This window comes from Indicator indicator, chromosome 1 (assembly GCF_027791375.1).
Source record: "Indicator indicator isolate 239-I01 chromosome 1, UM_Iind_1.1, whole genome shotgun sequence".
NCBI lineage: Eukaryota > Metazoa > Chordata > Aves > Piciformes > Indicatoridae > Indicator > Indicator indicator.
The window spans coordinates 71,450,794-71,471,401 of record NC_072010.1 but is presented as its reverse complement, the minus strand read 5'-3'; the positions used below and the strand labels follow the sequence as shown (position 1 = coordinate 71,471,401).

At 37.9% G+C, this 20,608-nt stretch overlaps 1 protein-coding gene across 8 annotated transcripts in view; it reads right to left on the bottom strand.

Annotated features, from left to right (window-relative positions):
- Positions 1-966: 966 nt before the first annotated feature.
- Positions 967-20,608, bottom strand: part of INPP4A (inositol polyphosphate-4-phosphatase type I A) — a 43,916-nt gene continuing 24,274 nt past the window's right edge. For 6 of the 8 annotated variants that reach the window (XM_054386986.1, XM_054386946.1, XM_054386994.1 and 3 more), the window contains 8 exons: positions 18,601-18,773; positions 17,077-17,200; positions 16,146-16,272; positions 13,122-13,262; positions 11,692-11,789; positions 11,182-11,294; positions 10,668-10,822; positions 967-1,894 (listed from right to left, as the gene is read on the bottom strand). In XM_054386986.1, the coding sequence (XP_054242961.1) occupies positions 1,762-1,894; positions 10,668-10,822; positions 11,182-11,294; positions 11,692-11,789; positions 13,122-13,262; positions 16,146-16,272; positions 17,077-17,200; positions 18,601-18,773 (1,064 nt within the window). In that variant the 3' untranslated portion in view covers positions 967-1,761. Of the gene's footprint in view, positions 1,895-5,462; positions 5,644-10,667; positions 10,823-11,181; positions 11,295-11,691; positions 11,790-13,121; positions 13,263-16,145; positions 16,273-17,076; positions 17,201-18,600; positions 18,774-20,608 lie in introns of those variants that run through there. The other 2 variants (XM_054386954.1, XM_054386962.1) reach the window with 1 other exon arrangement.

Here is a 20,608-nt window from a genome sequence, read left to right as displayed (position 1 = left end):
TCACCATACATTTGTTTATGAATAAAATACAATAAATACTAATTTATTAATTGGAGGACAGGGTTTGTAAAGGTTCTAAGGGACTGTTGTACTGCAGATGACCTGTTCAGACATGGACAGATACTCCCATACACTGATTTTGCACAGAATTCAGTGTTTTGTTATCCTAGAGCAACTAATAACAAAATTGTAACAACCTAGTTCAGCAGAACTCTTCTGACCTGGCTTTGTGACGTGCTGCTCAGTGTTAAACTGCAAAAAGCAAAATGCAAAAACTGCTAGACCTGGAACCCCCAAACCTACATGGGAGCAGAATGAACATGGCTGATTGATAGAGCAGTGACAGCACAGACAAACATCAGTGAGAGGGAGCAAGAAATTAGAAAACAGCCATATACTTACCTGGCTGTTGCTAGTCTCACAAGAATAAATGACTAGAATTTTCTATTCTAAAGTTTATATCCTTAGAAACAAGAGGGAATGAGCACAGTGTGCTGAACAAAGCTAGAGATGACTTGAAGTCAAAATTTAACTTCAAAGGCATTCTTTGGGGATGAAATCTGGTGAAGATTTTTGTTTTCAAATGCTATCAAACACTGCCTGCGGTTCACAGGCATTAGCAGTAGCACACGAGCAGTTCCTTTCTAACACGGGGAGTCACTACATTCCTTGGAAATACCCTGAAAAGCATCATATTTGCTCTCCCAGGATTTTGAACATCTGCCTGAGTAAAATGCAAAGGTAAATAGAAACCATTTTGGGAGTAAATGGGGATGAATTGGGCACTTTGAGCATCTTTGTAAGGACATAAAAAATTGATATGTAAAAAAATAAAATCAAACAGCAGTCAAAAAAATGTGACCCCCACCCTGAGATCCATATGCTTACAACCCAGAAGTGCTATAAAAAGCCATGGGTAAAAAATGTGTTACTAGAGGATACCATGGAACATGAGCATGTCATGTGCAACGTTAGCAGCTTGCTTCTTGCATTTGCCTTAGACTGGGGAGGGGCAAGGGGAACCATTGCTGGCATTAATGTATTACGTTTCTGAAACACTATAAAACCATTTAAGATGTGTGCCCAAGTCCTTATCTGCCAAAGATAACAGGAGTTTATTTGAACAGAACTAGAAATTAGACCTCATATGCCTGGCCTTTTATGTGTTGTTAATTTCATACATGAAGATGGCATCCTATATACAGTAAAATGATTTATACTCCTGGCTTTTATTGTGCTAATTTGTTTGGTGGGTTTCGTTGTTTGTATTTTTAAGTTAAACTTCTGTTTCTTGATTGTAACTATGCATTTTACAGTTGTTAAAACTGTCTAGGATCCAATCCCTTTTTATTTACAACCTAGGAGTTTTACTCTCAGTTTTAAAAAGTTTAAGAAAAGCTCAATCTCAGTCAACTCAGTATAAAAAGATGTCATGTGAAACAGCTGCCTAAATGCCATTCCTTGTCCATCCAGGAGGTACCTAGCTATTTGCATATAGGTAATTATTAAGTAGCACAATATCTGTTCATCTTACATACACTGAAGGCTATTTAAACGGGCAGAGAGTCATCACACTATTCTCAAGCTAAGGTGTCAGAATAATTGTTACTATAGATTCCAATTCTGTAAGTAACATGCTCTGTATAACCTAGTGAAACGTACAAAAAAAGTTATTTATCTCTTCTGGATGACAAAATCATGTATTAATCTAGAGTGTATCCACATGTTTTAATGGAACAGCAATTAAAGGACAGAGTATGCTTATGTTTCAACTTTTCCGTAAGTTCCTTCTGGAGGCCTGTAATACTTTGGGAAAGCCTTCAGTTGCAGGGAATTAAATGCATACTTGCGACATCCAACATTCTTCATTGTATTTTCTCGCCGACAACCCTCGCTGGGGAAAAAAAACAAGCACAAAAAATGACAGCAGTAAAAAGGGGAAAAAAAAGAAAAAGAAAAAAAAGAAGACTTAAACTAAGATGAAATGAACTGGTTATTTTATAGCATTAACAAAAAGTTGGTTATATTTAATGAGCGTTAAATTTGCCACTGCAAATATTAATAATGATGACTTATCATACAATGCTAGTAAGAAGCACACATAATGGACACATGCTATGTCTGATTGCTAGTTTTGCATTTCTAAAAAGCAGCAGTGCATCGACTGAAAAAGTTCTTTCATAATGGTTTCATGTATTTCAGGGTACACTGTTGTGGAGTTCACATGCCGCTTCATTGCACAAGGGATTCCCAAGAGATAGCTCACAAGAAGTTCTGCTAATTTATTAGAATATTACACTGAAAAAGAAAAACTGTTGTTCTCTCAGTAAGAGCTTTAACGTAATTTTGTTGTTCCCTGTATATCAGTATTATCAGTATTTACTTTAAGATCAGAGCTGATAGAAAAATAATGAATTTCCAGTTATCTCAGCATGCATAAACTGACTTGAAAAAGAAAACAGTCTAAAAAATAATCTTGATCATGAAATAGCAGCTTTGTGTGGGTGCAAAAAAAATTGGCTGCGCTCACAGTCACATGCCCAAGGAAACAAAGCTGTGCAGAATTTAATGTTTACCCAATGTTTTGGTGCAACTGACTCACATTACAAAGGTTCTGTGCTACAATAAAAAAACCCTACTCCAGTTAAAAGGCTTCTTTAGACTTGTAAATCTACTTCAGAGTTCCTTTTATTATATTCAAAACCAGATGTACAAAGAGGAAGCACTATCTTTTAAATATATTATAAATCAATTTAGGCTTGCAGTAGAATGTCTTTCCCTGATAGCTGAAACCTAAACAATGCATTCCAGACCTTCATGGCAAAGAGTACAGTACACAATCTTATGGTGGAAATGTCATGTTATTCCTGCCTTGGGGATGGCTGCAGCATATAACCATATAAACTGTGGTCATCTGATTCAAAAGGAGGATCTGGATTCTGGTTCAGTTGGAAAGCTCTCTGCTCTTACTGACCTCACTGTTCTTCTAATTTTGAGCAATTATACTGACTGTAACTGTGTTCTGTATACACCACTCAATCTGACTTCATAAAACACTGTAGGGTTTCGCTTTAAAAAAGTTTAAAATTTGTCTCTCGAGCACATTCTGTGCCTGCCTTTTACAGAATGGATAATGTGTCATGACACTATTTTTTGTCAATGTTTTGTGTTTTACAGAACCTCTCCAAAGGCTGTTGCAGTCATATAAATTCATAAAGAAATTGCACAAATAATAGTTCAGAGTACTAATAAGAGCAGTAAGTTTAACTAGTAGATATGAGATGTCTGATAAGCGTTTTCACTCCAAAGCGAATCATTCTTCTCTTAACAGACTTCTGCATCTGATTGTTGCACAAGTCCCACTATGGTAGAATTGAACCAGAGAGATGATGACAAAGATGTATTTCACAGAGCATTTCATGTTCCTTGTTTCTTCTCTTGGAGGCACATAAGCAGTACTGCAACCCTAATGCTAATCATGAGCAAAGCCTTCATACTTTATTTAAACAGATTAATAATCTCAGGCAGCCCAGTGTAGATAGCAGATATGCCTACTAAAGTTACCTTCACATCTTGTTAAACTGAACACAGACATTCTTCACATGGCAAGAACAAGGCCACAGACCAACCTGACATTTGTTCACTTTGTAAAAATGTAAATTTTGTTACCCATAGCAAATGAACCAGCATTATTCAGAAAGAAGAGTTATGTACAGAGAAACAGGTATCAGCATGGGACATGGATATGTCCAATACCATCATACCATGATTTTAAATTTCAGAGCAGTAAGGATTTACCTAAATTCATTGCAACTAAAAATAAATAGCATATATAGATAAATATATATATATATATATATAAATAAAGATAGATAGATAAATATATATATATCTTGATAGTTTGGTTGTTTAGGTTTTTGGTTTTTAAAAAACAAAAATATTGGAAGAACAGTGAGGAAAAATACCAGGAGATAGTGTACTGTACAGTCTGATTTCATGAAGACACAAATGTAACTGTATACTTCTTTTTTTTTTCCCTGCAGTTAGAATATTCACCAAATTTAGGATTTTATTCTAATTTTTATTCTGCGTTCTTTCAAGCTTACCTGTCTCACAAGCTTTCAAACTCCATTCAAGTTGATAGTAAAAGTTATAGCTACCTATGTTGTTGAGCGAGTTAATAATAGTAGAAAATAGAAATCACAGTACTTCAACAGTTCTCCTCAAAAGCCAAATTTTCTGTCATCTCAGGCACCAAATAAGGCAAGTCCCGTCATGAATTTAGCAAACTACATTAAACGAGGTTAAGTTTTTTGATCAGCTATTGCTATTGACAAGCTCTGCCAGACCACTGTATCAACAGTTTAAATAGGCCTCTCCCAGTTTGTTTTTACAGCTAGATGATGGCCAAATTTCATCTGCAGTTATTCTGCATGACTGAACAAGGTAAGCCACTTAAATGTTAACTTGCCATCATTCATTTATCTCTAAGTCACTATCAACACTATAATTTATTAAAGCTGTCCAACACCTAAAAATGGAAATAACAGTAGTAGTATTATTCTAGTGTGATTAAAGCAAAACCCAATGGAAAACCTCAAACGCATCTACTGAAGGAGCTAGCTGATACCTCCCCTCTTCTTGCCTGAACTACTAAAGACCAGTATCTTTAACTTGTAGGATGATAATGACCCTGCTTCAGAATAAGTTCTGTAACAGAGCACCTGAAACAGATATGGATCATTAGCAGGCTAATGCCAATTACATCCTCTTCCCAACCACAAGTCATTCTCTATCTTCTATATATTACAAAATGCAGATCTAAAAATAGAGTCAAATAATTCTTCATGCAGTGCACCACAAGTTGTTTCTTCTGTGGGTACACTAGTCTATTAGAACATACTTAACCATGAGAAAGGAACAGGACTATGGTTCTACAAATTGCTCAGCAATGTGATTTGGATATTATGCTTTGAAATGAAGGTAGAAATCTGTTTCTTTAAATAAATGTCTTACAATTTCTTATAAACCCCACCCATGTTTATATGTTTCTCTTCATACCTTGTAAAAATGAAAGGCAAGATTAGCATACAGCTTAAATATACAAAAAGATACAAATTCTTTTCAGACAGAGTTCCTTTCTCTGGAATACATGAAACAACACAAAACTGTACTTGGTAAGAGATCTTCAGGCCGGCTAAATTAACGAGGTAACAGGCCAATGTCAGACTATGTTACAAGCACTGAAAGCAGAACAATAATTTAGAGTTCCAATACAATTCTTTCTGATAAAATAATTTGATGTATATTTACAGTTTAGTACAATAGAAACGTAAAATTGTAAGGCATAATAATAATTCCTGGCAGACAATGCTATGACACATTCCTTTGTCCAGCAGGTACCAAGTGGCAATACACATTCAAGCACTTTTTTGTTTCTGCGGTTTTTTTTAATCTTATCTTCACTTGCAACGTAATCTGGCCACCAGGTATGCTATGCTCAGAAACAGCCACACAATCAGTAAATTGGGGCTGAGAGCCAATAAAGGAATAGAGTAGAGGAGGCTGGGATCTAGTCTGAAATCTCGGATGGGCACCAAGCCACTCAAGTTCTTCTGGGTGACTATCTCCCGTGTTCCAATGCTGTGAAAAGGAAGAAGGTTGGGAGGAGGGAAAATAAAACAGAAAGGAAGACGGACATGCAAATGAATGTATAATAAGAGATGGCAACACAATATGGTCAAGAAAATGAAAAAACATGGGAAAAAAAGCACAAAAAAACCAGAAGATGAAGTAAAGAAAGAGTGGAAAAACATCTCAAAAATATGTATCAGCAGAGTTAGAAATAAGGAGAGGGAAAGAGAATAAAAGAGAAAAATAAGAAAGAAGTACTGTAGTCTACTGAAAATAAACACATGTAGGTTGAACAAAAATGGTTTTCCATGTTCATTCTTTCAGATTACCAAGCAATAATATCCCATGCTGTTCTGCCATGCTTTCGCATGCTGTAAGGAAGTGGAGCTCTGAAAAGCAAGCTGAACATGAATAACCATTGTAGTATTTGACCCTTTCAAACATCTTTCCATGTAGGCTGCAGTGAAGTAATTTAACCTCTTGCTATCTGCTCAATATGTAAAGAAAAAGAACCCCAAACCACCCACTTATTTATCTCCTTCAGCATGAATTCAAGTGTGTATCTATATGCTTTTTAAATGCATGTTTCTGAAGTGCCTCAATATATGCATGTGAAGGCAAGACATGCTGCACGGCTCATCTTATTATGCCCCTGCTTCCTACATTGCTTTGAGCACCAAAGGCCTACTGTGGAGATCACCTCTGCAGGTAACATGAGCCATTGTAGCATGGTGTTTCACTCTGGATCACTCCTACACCCTGTGCAGTTCAACTCTAGTTTACAAAGCAACAACTGAACGCAACCTGTGACCCCAATCCACTTAGAACAAGTCTACTCACTTCAGCCACGAAAGGCAATACCCAACTTTGCTGCTTGTGTATCACGGTTCGGTAACTAACAGACAATGTATTGGAAGACATCAAAGATATCCTGGATGTCATGAAAGAGAAAAATAGCCTTCAGGCAACACTTCAAGTCAAGTGGAATTAGGCAAGCAGGGAACTAAATCGATTGTATTTCTTATCTAGATGAACATGTTCAAATTGGTAATCAAAATATGTTTTCACATCTGGTGTCTATACTCCTACACTGGATAAGGGCAGATTGAATCTGTGATACCTACAAATCCCAATAATCTTTGTAGTGTCAGAGAGGTGTGGCTGATAAGAAGAATCAGTAAGTGGAAAGTTAATGTTGACTGGAAAGTGGTGGATGAAGGCTCAACAGAATAGCCTGGAGGAAGAAAAGTTTTTTAGGCTATAGATAATGAAGTAAAACAATGAGAGGAAGGAAGGAAGGAAGGCTGGAAGGCAAAGAAGGAAGAAAGGCTCGAAGTGACATTGATGCCATTATTAATATCACATGTCATACCTCTACCATTAAAAATTAGTATCAAGCTACTTGATTTTACACAAAGACTTATGCATGGACATATACAGTGGGAACGGAGGCAAAAGCTGGAAAGTGCTTTCCTTGTCACTGTTAACCCATGTAGATGCTTCCACCTGAGGGATGAAATGTCACCTTTTGGAAATACCAAATATACCAAATTTTGCAGTGTCTTCAATCAAAACATTCATCAGCAGACTGCCTCTATGGGAGGGCCAGGGTAAAGGACAAAGACAATTCCCTGCTAATCCTGGTTGCATGAGAATCTGCTGTGAGGAGAGGCCGAGGCTGCCCCATGCCAGACACAGCTGGTTCCATGGACAGACCCACTGCAGGCACAGCTGAGCTTCTCAGCCAAGCCCATGGTGCCTCAGGGAGAGAATGCGTAGGAAAAAGCAAAATACTGCATGTGTATTGGTTTAGGCTGACTGGCCCCACTAAGGGGGGACAAGTGATGGGGAAATGGGGCTGCCCCCCACCCAGTGGTATGGAGCTACAGAGCAGGCTGGATTGTATATTCTACACCATACTGAGTGTCATGCTCACTGCATAACAGGAAAGGAGTTGGCCAGGGTCAGTGGGACTTGTAATACATTCTGTAGTTTGTAAAGTTTCCTTTCTGGGCTTTTTGTGTTTCTTCCCTAGTTTCTGAGCTGGGGTTCAGCCCTTTTGTTTTCTGGTTTCAATTTCACAGGGGTCATGTGGGGCAGCCAGGATTCTGTCTGACAGGTATTTTTCTCCTTCTTACCTGTTTTCTTTTATGTAATCTGACATCCCTGCAACAGAGTAGTAAACTGTCCTTATCAATTAACAACTCTGCCTCCTGGGCCCTTTAACCCCATCAGTGAGTGGGGAAAGAGGAGGGTGGGGTGGGAGCAGACTGTGTTAACCTAGCACAGCATGGCAGCAATGACTGACAGGAAAATATGCAAGGAACAGTCTTGTGAGCACCAAAGTCAGGGAAGGAGAGGAGGAGGTGTCCAGATATTAGAGCAGTGTTTTCCCTGCAGCTGTGAAGATAGTGCAGCAGATATCCAAACTGCCTGTGGGGGACTCCATAGTGAAGCAGGTGAATATTTCCTGAAGGGAGGTCAGGGAGTCACAGGTCTAGTGAAGAGTGTTGACACTGCTGCAGATGGAAGAGACTACGTAATTCAGTTGGACATTAGTTCTTGAGCTGCCATTGTAGTCCAGGTAGTCATTTCCCCTGTAGTTTGGACTTCCAGACATGTCATCATGATTTTACTATTTGTAAATTGTGAGTTACCAATATTTAATTTGAGACTGGAAAAGCTGCAACTCATTTACAGAAACATGAGTTCACTCTAATAGGATACCTATTGCTAAGGTGAAAGTCACAAAGTCCTATTTGTGAGTTTCTGTGAGACTCTACAACAAGCACGCAATGTTCTCTCCCTGATTTCCATGCTCACTGAACATAATTATCATGGGTACATCATTATCACAAGACTAAGAAGGAAAGAAAGTCCCTGAGGATGAGTAAATTGGAGGTGTCCCTGCAGTGAGCAGGGGTTGGAAAAGATGTCCTTTGAGAGTCCCTTTCAACCTGATGCAATCTGTGAATCTGTGAGACTAACTCCTCTGAAGACCAATATCACAAAGAAGAAGGTGCTTTAATTTTTCAAGAACCGTGTAAGCAAGAATGCTTTTCTTCTCTGGAAATTTACCAGTAGGGAAGAGATTACTTTCTCTGAGTCCCACAACTTAATAGTACTTCTCCATCCTTCCAAATGACTCAGAATCTTCAGAAGTCTTAATGAGACTGAACCAAACCTTCCTTTTCCAGTATCATTACACCAGTTTAAAAGAATAAGCCAAGTTTTCTAAACGCTCTGGAAGTAATTTGCAGCCCTTTCACTTCCTATGTTTGTCATCTAGGTCAGGTCATCTTGTCCAGGCTGAAATTTGTTTGGGTGGAGTAGGACTCCTACATATTTGTTCCATAATCCTCTCTCTCATTAAGCTTTGTTAGTTCTGTGCCACTGTTCCCAAGCAGAGTTGGCAAATAATTCGAAAAATACAACCACCTACCACAAAGAGCAATGAGAAGCAAAGAAGAGTGATGAGCTTGAAGAATGGTCTGATTTTAGTATTCCTCTAGAACTACCCAGGGCTGCATAACCTCTCTTAAGTCAAAAATTTAATAGAAGGGCAGAAAGCCATATCTTTCACCTGTCAGAGCAAGTCCCTGATGTTGCTAGAAGACATGAGCTGAAGTTTTTGATGAAATTTGCCCTCTTCCATTATCCCTGTGGAGGTCAATATAAAGCACTGTGTTTCTTGGGTCAATATTTTATCTGATCCTGTGTTATGTTAAATTGATAGTTTGAAGGTCCAGAACAATAATGTTGTTAACCTCTGTCTCTACAGTGTTCACAGCTGCATTAGAAAAACCACATCAACCAGCAACTAATTTAAAGTGACAAGATTGCTGGTATTATACTTACCCAGTTTTTACTCTTGCACAATTTAAATAAAGACATTGCAGAGCCACCTAACTCCATTTTAACTTAGTATTTCTAACAACAAGGTTTAATTAGTCTCCAAATGTAGTTCTCATCTACTATACTACCTCTTTAATAATATAGCAAAAAGTACAGCAAAAAAAGAGAAAATAAAAAAAGTCCAGTGACATTCAATTAGATGTGGATAAAAGAGACAAATTATTAGTGTAGGAGGCTGCAGATGTTCTGCGAGACCTTTTCTTTCTAAGTAACTGAAGAGTAAGAAAGGGTCAAACAGCAAAAACATACAGAAAGGATAAGAGAATTGAACACTCTAGAGAATTTGGTGAGAAGACACACAGTACAATACATTCAGTAAGAGTGAATGTTGAAAAACAGGACTGAACAGCATTGTTGAACTACACTGATAAAGACTAAAGCTACATTTCTTATCCTTTCTTTTGGTATGTGAGTTACGGAGTTTTCCAGCAGTGCTTGAAACAAGGCATTGAACAACAGTAAACAGATTTTCTTTTTTCTTTTTTTTTTTTTTAGTACAGTATTTATTTCTGCAAATGTCTCTGCTGCTTCAGAATACAGAACATCATTATATTGATACAACAACAGCACACTGACACATTGTGATGAAATTTGGTTGCTGTATTGTGAAACACTCATACTGTGACATTTTGCCTAGTGAGCAGTGTTTCACTGCTAAAGAATACACACAGCCAACCAGTGCAAACTGCAGATGTCTATGTTTCCAGGGACAAAAGATGGCTCATCCCTGAGAAATCTGCCTGATCTAGAACTAAGAAAACCAGTGCTATGACAGTTCAGGTAACCTCAACATTAAACAACTTTCAAAGAAACACCAGTTTCTTGTTCTGTAAGTTCAGCAGTAACTGAAAACACATTTCTCCATGCTGCATCTCTGAAAACTCTTGATTCACTACTAAAAACTAAAGCCCATCTGATGCAAATCAGGTAACAACCAGCTTTAGCATATGCAATTCACTAATACATGCAAGGGAGGGATGAATTCTAGCAGCCAGTTGTGCAGTTTTCTGACTTCATTTTACTTTTTTTTTCTCCCTTTGATAGAAACAGAGACCACTGTTCCTCTGCAGTTTGCATGGTTCCTCATTCAGGACTAAGTGAAGCACTCAAACTCTTACCTCCTCATACACTCCAGAGCCTGGGTGAAGACCTGTGGAGCCATTCCATGTTCGTGCTGCAGGATCAAGCACTGCTCTAGGGTGACCGACATGGCAGTCCTATCCTTGGCACTTTTACAGCTTGTAAATCGAACACCATTTAGTCTGCGGCACACCTAGAAATGGGGAACACAATTCATAATTCCTTCCTCAGATATAACCTTCTTTCAGAGAATACACCTGTGTTTCTCCTTAGAGAGGCAAAAATATTGTGTATCTTTTGTCTTTGATGTCAAAAATTGTCATCTTTGAGAGACCAAAATTTTGTAGCATGAGTTGTAGAGAAAATACTGATGTGCAAGATACATTTTATCTTCCCATGTCTCATTCTAGAGGAGGTTTAATCTAGTAGCATTTCAAAGCTACATGCAAGCAAATAAAGGCATTTGGACATATCAGTAACAAAAAAGTGGAAAATACATATGCTTACAGAAAATCAGCTGAACTATGCAGAGGTGCTTAGCTTAATAAATACCTCAGCAGCTTGCCAAAGGATATCAACATTCTTATTTTTCCTTGCATGTACATTTTGTCCCAGAAATCTTAACAGTTCAGGCAGGCACGTCTGACTACGAGATCGAGGTAGACCTATAAAGCAAACAAAACAAACTGTACTTATTTACCTGTATTCATCACTTTTACAAAGGTAGGTGTTCCTAGATGCCTGCTGCAAACTCAGTCATGTTTCCTTGAAATTGTCAAAACTTACAGTAATTAATGCAATTCTTGATTACTTAGTACCATGAACAAAACAAATTCGAGTTTAATTAAACTCAACTGGAAATATGTATTCAGATTATTTTAAACTTCAAGGGCTCAGAATCTGATAGCAATACTTTTTTATATAAAGTTACATCACTTTTTGCAGGTTACTAATCTTGGAGCAACATCAATATTTAAACAAGTAACATGATGCAAACAAACGATAAAAACAGACTGAATTGTGCTGTTCAACCAAATTTGCCACTAACTACCAAGTACTTACAATCATCAGGCAAAACTTCCTTGAACTGCTCAAAATATGAATTCAACCGCACTAAGCTTTCCATGTTAATTATTTCTTGCAGTGAGGTGTCTCCAAACCTTTAGAAGGTGAAGAAGATTACAGTTAAAATCAAGGCAAAAGATTTCTCCTCTTCCTCAAAATAACTGCATTTGGCAATATGACTATCAGAAAACTGTGCATCCCATGAACTGTTCATCCCAAGATTCATCCCATGAAATTCCTAACCATTTAAGTGCAGAGTAAAGTGTAACAGAGAAGTGTTGTAGCGATTCATTACAGAAAAAGAAAATATTTGGGTATGAAGGGAAAAGTGGGAAGGAAGCTGAAAGAAAAATCTTGTAGAAGATAGTATTTAAATTTCTTTGGCTTTTGTGTCTCTCTTTCAATATAAAATATGTATCTAATAAATAATTTTGAATAAAGTAAAACTTGTAATAATAAATTTATTAGTTTAGTTCATAAAATAATAGCCATTACATCAGTAGATAGGATTAAGAACTTTGGTCTTAGATATGGAAATGAGAAATACTGATCTAGGAGCAAATATCCATGACTATAAATAAACATTGTCCAAAATGCCATGAGTCATCTCATTTAACCACATCTACATACACACACAGTGCTGACATCTGTAACTATGCTGCTCACCTTGGGCTCCCTTTATAGGCAACAGCAACTGTTAGAATGCTTTTGTTAGACTTTTCCTAGCTGTCCCCCATCACACTGCACACTTCAGTCAAGTACCAAGGCTGCTATCGCAAAACACACGTGCCTGACTTCACTGCAGTTCCCCATTAGATCAGTGCTCTGTCAATATATTCTTTACAGGATATGGTCATAACAGAGGCAAGCTCTGGTGAGTCTTCCAAAACCGAACATTTTCCCTAGCAGATATAATTACATCATTATAGTTTTCAATTTTACAAGATGAGTGCTGCATTACATAAGTACTGTGAGGATGTGTTAAAACAGAGGCCCATCTAGCTCACAATTCTGGGTTTTGACAGTGGCCAGCAAAAGGGAGTCTAGGAAAGAATGCAAGATCAAGAGGGCAAATCCACAGCAATAGTCAGAATGATCTTTCAGCCTGTACTGGACTGTTACAGAGGTCTCAGGTCACAAGCAGGACCTCTGTGGCCCATAACAGATTTCCCATTCTAGAAATTCGCTTCTGACCCATATGAACCTGCACTAGACTTAAAACCATAAGGTAAGAAGCTCCACAGCTCCATGCCACTTCAAGGCTTGTTTTGCATTTAACAGCTTCATTTACTATTCCCTTGTTCATGTATTGGAGAAATTGAACCACTTAGTAATTCAACAGTGCAACTCCATAGAGACATGCTTCCATTGGAACAGGAGATTGCTGAACTGCCATTAAGGTTGAGCTTGCATGACTGAATACGTACTTCTCTGCAAGTGTTTGCTGCTCATTGATTCCCACATTGAAAAGAACAGGCTGAACCCTCAGTAACATGCCACTTTGAATCTCTCGTGGCAACAAATCAAACAAGGCGCTTGGCAAAGGGATCCTCACGTTAAATCCATCACTGCAAAGAATAAACAGCTATTAGACATAAAGATACAAAAGCTACGTTCCAAGAATGTGTTATTTATGTAAAGAGGGATAACATCCAGAACATAATACAACTATTGAAAAACAAGTATCAGTCAAGACTGATGACTTTAAGGAACTGCCACAGCTTGTTCCTAATAAGAAAAGCTATTCTAGTTCAAAACACAAACTTGCAGCAATCCTTAATGTTGAGTTTACATCCTCGGGGACATTTCAATCAGATCTGCCAATTTCCTGACAAAAGGTCACTTATCTCTGATTATGAATACTGCAGCTCTTGTACAACTTGGGTAGAAAACCCCAGATTGTATCGCATCCCATCTCATCAAAAGTAAAAAATTTGATTTTACAACGATAAAGTCTAGTGATGATGCACATGCATTGAAGGATACACTTTTCAATACTGTAACTAGTACTGACATTTCTGAGCAGAAGGATAGAGGCAATGATCATAGCAAACCAAGCATACTGAAGTGGAAGCTAACAAAAGCACTGATACAGGATCTTAGGAGTCAGGCCTTAAGCTGCTCCTGCAGCACAAGAGGTTACCTTGGATCAGTTGAGCTACAAACAAGGAGCATTGTATATACTTCATCTCATTGCAAATGAGAGGTAACACAGTTTATCTTAACCCATAACATCAACACAGATAACATATTACCCTGAGTTGGAACTGCCAAGACACAAGTTGCTGTGGCATCTGTGCTGTGTGTTAACCTATCAGCTGTCTGGCTGCTACATCCATGTCTTTACAGTTGCAGAATTCTCAAGTACAGCATATACTCTCAAGTACAGCAAAAGAGCTCTGAGATATATATAAGAGGGTAACTGAAACTGGTCTGTCCAACATTTACATTGGAAGAATATGCAAATCCTATGCTATATCTGAAAGCAAAAAAAACTTTTTTCACCTCTAAATGTAAAGCTCCCAATAATTTGCACCAAAATAAATGTGTGATTTCTTTCTTCTCATTGTTGAATAAAATCTAGACAGCAAAATAATAAGCAACACTATCATCTGAAACTAGTGAAGACTGGTTTCCTGCTGATTGGTGTCCTATTGCAGATGGCAAGTTTCAAACAAAGATTTTATTTGAAAGGACTTTTCCACAAGTTGTCAGCCACTTCAACAGGTCTCAGGAATTTTTGTGACATACATGGCTATACTGTAGAGCTCTTTCAGTCAGGGCACTTTTCATTGCATGTGAACCTTAACAAAATTCTTCTAAATATTTCTGTCCTTGAGAACTCCAGCTTTTTCAGATGTGGACAAAACTGGGCAAAGCTACAGTGAAGCTGTAATTGAATAAGTCTTATTTCCTCCAGAAAACAGATTCAAAACTAAGAGTCTAAAGACAGAAACAGTAAACCAATGACTTTTGTGAGGCCTCTGTCCTTCCACACCTTCATCCTCATCTATGAACTGTCTCCCTCTGGGCAAGAATTCTGTTGCAGTGGCCCATCAGCCCCATGTTAAAAAACAGTGCAAGACCAGCTGATAAGCAGAATGCGACATTCAAACTTAAGCATTGTAATGGTTTTAAGGCTATGCTTTAATTTCTTTCCATAGAGTTGGAGCAGAAAAGTAAAAGAAAGTAAATAATTCACGATTGGGTGTAAGAAAGCAAAATAATGATTATTCTAAACAATTCCATTGGAGAGATAGAAACGTTTAAGAGTCAGTACTAAAAACAAAGTCTCAGTCTGTCTGTTAGCCTGTCTGGTGTTTCTCTGCTGGGCAGTCTAATAGAGTTCTTCTAGCATTCTTCTGGCTTTGATTTTCAGAGATAACATACACCCGCATACTGACCTTGAAAAGCTAAGTTTAACAACCACTCTGCTTCTTGTTTTTAATTCCTTTTGCCAGGGGGGTCTGGGGAAGGCAGAGAAGGGGGACGCAGGGGGGCAGCTTTCTTGGCTTTGGCCAGGAGGGTTTTGTTTGTTTCTGTTAATTGTACATATTTGTAAATACTGTAAACACTGTATATTTTGTATATATTGCGTTCCACTGTAGAATGTAGTTTTTGCTTTGTAAATACAGCTCCATTTGCTTCAGAACTGAGCTAGTCTGGCATTGTTAATGTGGGAAGGGAATTTCAGCCCACACTACAACAAGCATGACTGTTGTGAACACTTCCCATCATAATAAAGCTGTAACAGATCGCTCCCATTCCACTTTATGTAAGGATGTAAACATTTGTTACTTCAGGCTTTTAAAACAAAAATTGCTTTTTAAGCTTAAACTCGAAAATATCTCTTTTCAGCAAAGAGGCCAAAATAAGCGGAAAAGCGGAGTTTCACAAGCATCTGTTAAACTAAAGACAGCTTGCCCTGGATAGTTTGGAAATTGATCCTAAATAAGCCTCACCTCAGCAGCAGCCCAACTACCTGATAATGTGTTCCACATCCTGTTGTGCTAACAGCAGGCCATTATTCAGTGGCACACAGTAAAGCACTGATCAACTGATCAGTGAATTTCAGACACAAAGTACTGACCAAAGGCAGTGAAACTGAGATCATCCTCAAAAGTCAGTTTGAAATATTAAAACAGCTTAAGTGCTTAAGAAGAGATTGAATACTTCTGGTTTCTGATTGTGGAAGACTAGGTCAAGGTGATATTTATTCATAAAAGCACTGCCATGGTTTGAGGCTTGCCATATATCTCTTTCCAGCTCAGCTCCTTGTAAAATGAAACATCAGTAAAAATGAGCAAGTCCACTTCAAAACATTTCTTTGAAGTTCTGAGAAAACCAGCACAGTACAAAAGCACATAATTTCAAGAGCAGTATAACTGCTTCTCCCATCTACAGTCCCACCCCACTTCCTCTTCCTTCTCCTGCCATTTCTTTCTTCTTACCGATTTCCAGTGATGACCGGCAGCATGTCAGTAGATGTATTTGATGTGGCCTGAGTTACTTTAAAGGTTACATTCCTCAAGTCCATGATTCCCAAGCTCATGTCCTCCAGCATTGCCAGCTCCTCACCTAAATCAAGGAAATAAAACGGAATCATAATCATTACTTATTACATGCAACTTCCCTTTACCAATTTGATGATGACTGTAGGTCTCATAACAAAAGGGCTCTGGACCCCAGGTCTTTGCCTTGACCTATGGACTGCAGTGTCGTGATTGACTGTATAGGTCTAGCAAAGTTCAGAAAACACTCACACAGTCCATCCTACCATTTTCCAAGTAGATCATACACTGATTTTCCAATTTAGATGATGCTAGTAGTTTCAGCATTGTCACAGCCATGATATCCTTTCTTTTGGGAAAGCATACTGGAAAAGTTACAATGTATTCCACATTTGTTCAGTAATGCATTCCCTAACCGGCACCCAGATGGCTGTCAAAACACCACAGTGAAACATTTTCTGGTGAAGCACTTTCCCTTTTTGTATTCTCTTTTTAATCTTTGTACTGTAGGATTACAGGAGGTCAAGAATATTCACAAAGCATATTTTGGGCGATGTTTCTCCCATCTTTCCAAAATTTTAATCCATTTCTTTCCTGAAGAAATTATCAGTATGATTCTTCTTCTTTTTTTTTTTTTTTTAAATCATTGGCATTACAGGGCAAGTACAATTTATCTTATAGAATTAATAATTACATGCAAAGATATTCAATTGTTACCTAATTAAGTACTCCAGATACAATCTGGGTTTTTCAAAATTATTTTGTAGCTGAGCTGCAGATTGTCACAAACACTTATATTCTCTGGTAGCCAGTTTCATGCAGAATTTGCTGACTCAGCAGCTGATACTACCCACTTGCCCTTTGCCTTTACCGTAAGTGCTCAGCAGGCTCTCAAACTGTGCCAGCAAGCCAATGGTGTAGAGCTGCCTTAGAAATCCATCATCATGCAGGCAATTCCTCAGCTTGATAATGAAACCGCAAATGAGAGCTGTCAGCTGTGAGAGAGAAGACAGATAATAATGAAATGCTCTTCAGCCCCAAACAGAAACAGTATCACATACAAGAGGTGACATAAAATCTGTTAGACTGATGGTCTTTTTCCTTAAATGTCTCTCTTCAGCTGCAAGGAAGAGTGACAACCAACCAAGAAAAAAACAAAACATGCATAAATAAAAAAGCATTCAAACATGATATGACAATTTAGGGCATTCTGTCTTCATCTCACAAGCTCTCCCCAAATGGGATTGCTGTTGATCTTGCATCTGTTTTCGAGATGCAATCACTTTCACCAGGGTCTGCAAGTTAAGAATTACAAAAGAGTCTCCTTGGAGAATTGTTTTAGTTATAGGTGGAAAAGAAACAGAGCTAGTTTTAGGCCATAAATTTTAGAAGCATGAATAAAATATTAATATTTTTTAAATGGTATTTTAAGAAAGCATAAAAAAGCATACTTGTTTGCATTATGAAGAGATTCAAATTCTGCTGCTACGAGATATTCAGAACAAAGTCCTGAAGACCTAGTACTAAGATCAATACTGAAATCTAAGATTAGTATTAGTGTGAATTCACTTTGTCAACAGAGGAATTTCCCAGGTGATTACCATATGCTATGTATACAGGTGAATGACTGTTATAGATTCATGCAAAAGAGAATAAAGTTATTTTTATGATGAGTAAACATATTTGAAACATTGTGTTTAGAAATTATCTGCAATATGAAGTGGGGTTTGTACAGAAAAATTCCCTTAATTTACATTTTCAGACAGCAGCCTAACCAAACAATATCCAAGAGATAAGCTGTTGGAAATAAATGAATGAGATACTGATTTCACAGAGAAGTAGACACACCACAGAAGTGTACTGGGCAGAAGAAATGTGGAAGTATTTTTAGTACAGACACCAGCTGACAAAAAGAGACCCCAGCAGGCCCAGAAACAGAACTTCTAGGGAAAAACAGCACTCTCCCTGTAGCTGGAGTTCTCTCCTTAAAAGCTGCAGGTCCTTCTGGCTTTCTCAATGCAGAAAACAACAAAAGGAAATCAAGGGAATATACTTTTGGCTCATGGGCTTTTACCCCTCTTTCACATTTTGCTTCTGTTTTTAGTTTGATGGCATTGAAAGGCAAAGGTTGTTTCTGCAGACAGCTGTACATCCTCACCAGTTCTGGGATATTTTTAATTTTTTTTTTAAAGTAGTGACTGCATATCTGAGAGGATATGCAAATGCATGTGACTAGTAAGGACAGGATAGCGCAGCCTGTGGGAGTAGATCATGGTGTTAAACCTGAGAGTAGAATAGATCTGAAAAAAATTCTGAAAAGAGTAATCTTTTATATTTCATATAAACCCCAACACATGTCAAATTACAACCAAATCATGCATATTTGTTTGCTCACAGTTTGGCAGAAGACAACATCCCTGCGATACTGCAGGCTAAGGCAGAGCCCTATTGTTGGAGCACTGTCCTGCATTAATAAAAAGACCATGGCCTTCTTTGCCTTGTCACTCATCATGGCCACACAGTCTGTGAGCGTCGTCAGCAAGGGATAAAGAGCTTCACTCCATTCACCTGATGAAAAGAAAAAAATTATCACTACTCTAAGTACATTCTCTGAAACCAAGAGGCATGCATTAAGAAGAAATTTCCTGTTGCAAGCCAAGGTTGTTGATAATTCACATTTAGGACTTGTTTTATTTTGGCTGGCTGGTTACTCCATGTTTATTATTAAAGAAATAATTTCACAAAGTGGTTATCACATGAGGAAAACATGGAGAAGTTTACTCTGTAAGGCTAGTATGACTTTACTGACCATGTAATAGCTCCCAGATCTGTGCCCATGGAATAGGCTATACAATAGCTGATTTGGAAAGCGTAACAGAAACATGAACACCTATATACACAAGTGTGTATAATTGCATGTGCATGTTCAAACACACCCTTTCATAGTGCATATATGGACAGGCAGCATGAAGTCCATCATATAACAAAAATGTTGAACTTCTGCTTAGCCATTCCTGTCAATGAGATTTCTCCCAAATATCTTTTTGAATCTTTTGTGGACTCATAGGTCATTCAACTGCCTCACCATCTTATTGCATCTCAGTGAGATGATACTTCTCTCCCATTTTGCAGCACAGGAATAATAAGGCTGAGAGGTGAAAAATTCATGTAGGTGCTCTTTTAAGTGTCCACTGTCTGTTGAGCAGCTTTGAAGGCTTAGAGCTAGGTAGCAAGAAATACTAAGTATAGTGATTCACATGGGAGTTAGCCAGATACTTGGAAGCAGTTGCGAGCTTGACTCCCACTGAAATACACGAGCTATGTCCCATAGGGAATCTGTTCAAGGTCCTACACAGGAAACAGCAATTAAACTGGTTTACCAAAGTTCTATTTCAGGACCTCAGACATTGTGCCTTCCTTCTTCCCAAGAGATTGCTTTGCCTTAAAACGGCCCACAAGATCAGTTTCTTTTCTTTCCCTCTTTAATCTTTTGCCTGAAATCAACCACCAATTAAAAAAAAAAAAACAAACAACATTTCCATGACTGTACAAAAAATTATTCTAATTCTATACCACAACCCATTCTCTCTGCATTATACCAAGTAAATAGCATAGTACTTTGATTTTCGTCTCCTTAATGTAAGGTTGAAACAGAACATTTATCTTTTAAAAGGGAAGAACAATGTGTTTTATATTTAAAAAGCACTGCTGCTCACAAACTAGAACACACATAACCCCGCGCTTGGTTGGCTGCAGGGACAAGGCAACACAGAGATCAGAACCTTCAATTTTTGTCTCAAAGGTAGGACTAAGAGCTAGTGATAACAAAAGTTTCTTTGACAACCAGCCAAGGAGGGGAATTTTGGAAATTTGCTAACAGAAACTTAACTGACAAGATTAACAGAACTATCCTTTTTGCTTTTGTTCTGTGTGGTAGAGAGATAACCTAATAAATTGCATAAAGAAGAAGTCGTTTGGCTCTGTTTCCATGCCACAAAAAACAAACAAAAAACAAACAAAAAAAACCCCCACCAAAACAAAAACAGGAAACGTCAAAGGAACAGGCAATGAGCTACAGCTTGCCTTTTATATTCTATTAAGTTTTTTCTCTCAAAAGAAATCAGATGCTACAATGTGATCCTGTGAACACTTGAAAAGCAAAACACAGATGATACAGTGTTTCCCTTACTGCACTCAGGAGCTTTTCTATAACCAAAGGCAAATGACAAAAAGACATGAAACCATCCTCCAGCACATTGTCATAATCTCATTGCCTGGATATACATACATGCATGCAACTATTGATTCAGTGGAAATCTGAAATTAAGGTGTGTCTGGCAGCATTTCATTTGAAATATGTTTATCTGTGGTAATCACAAAGTACACTGGTGGTACACCAGCCT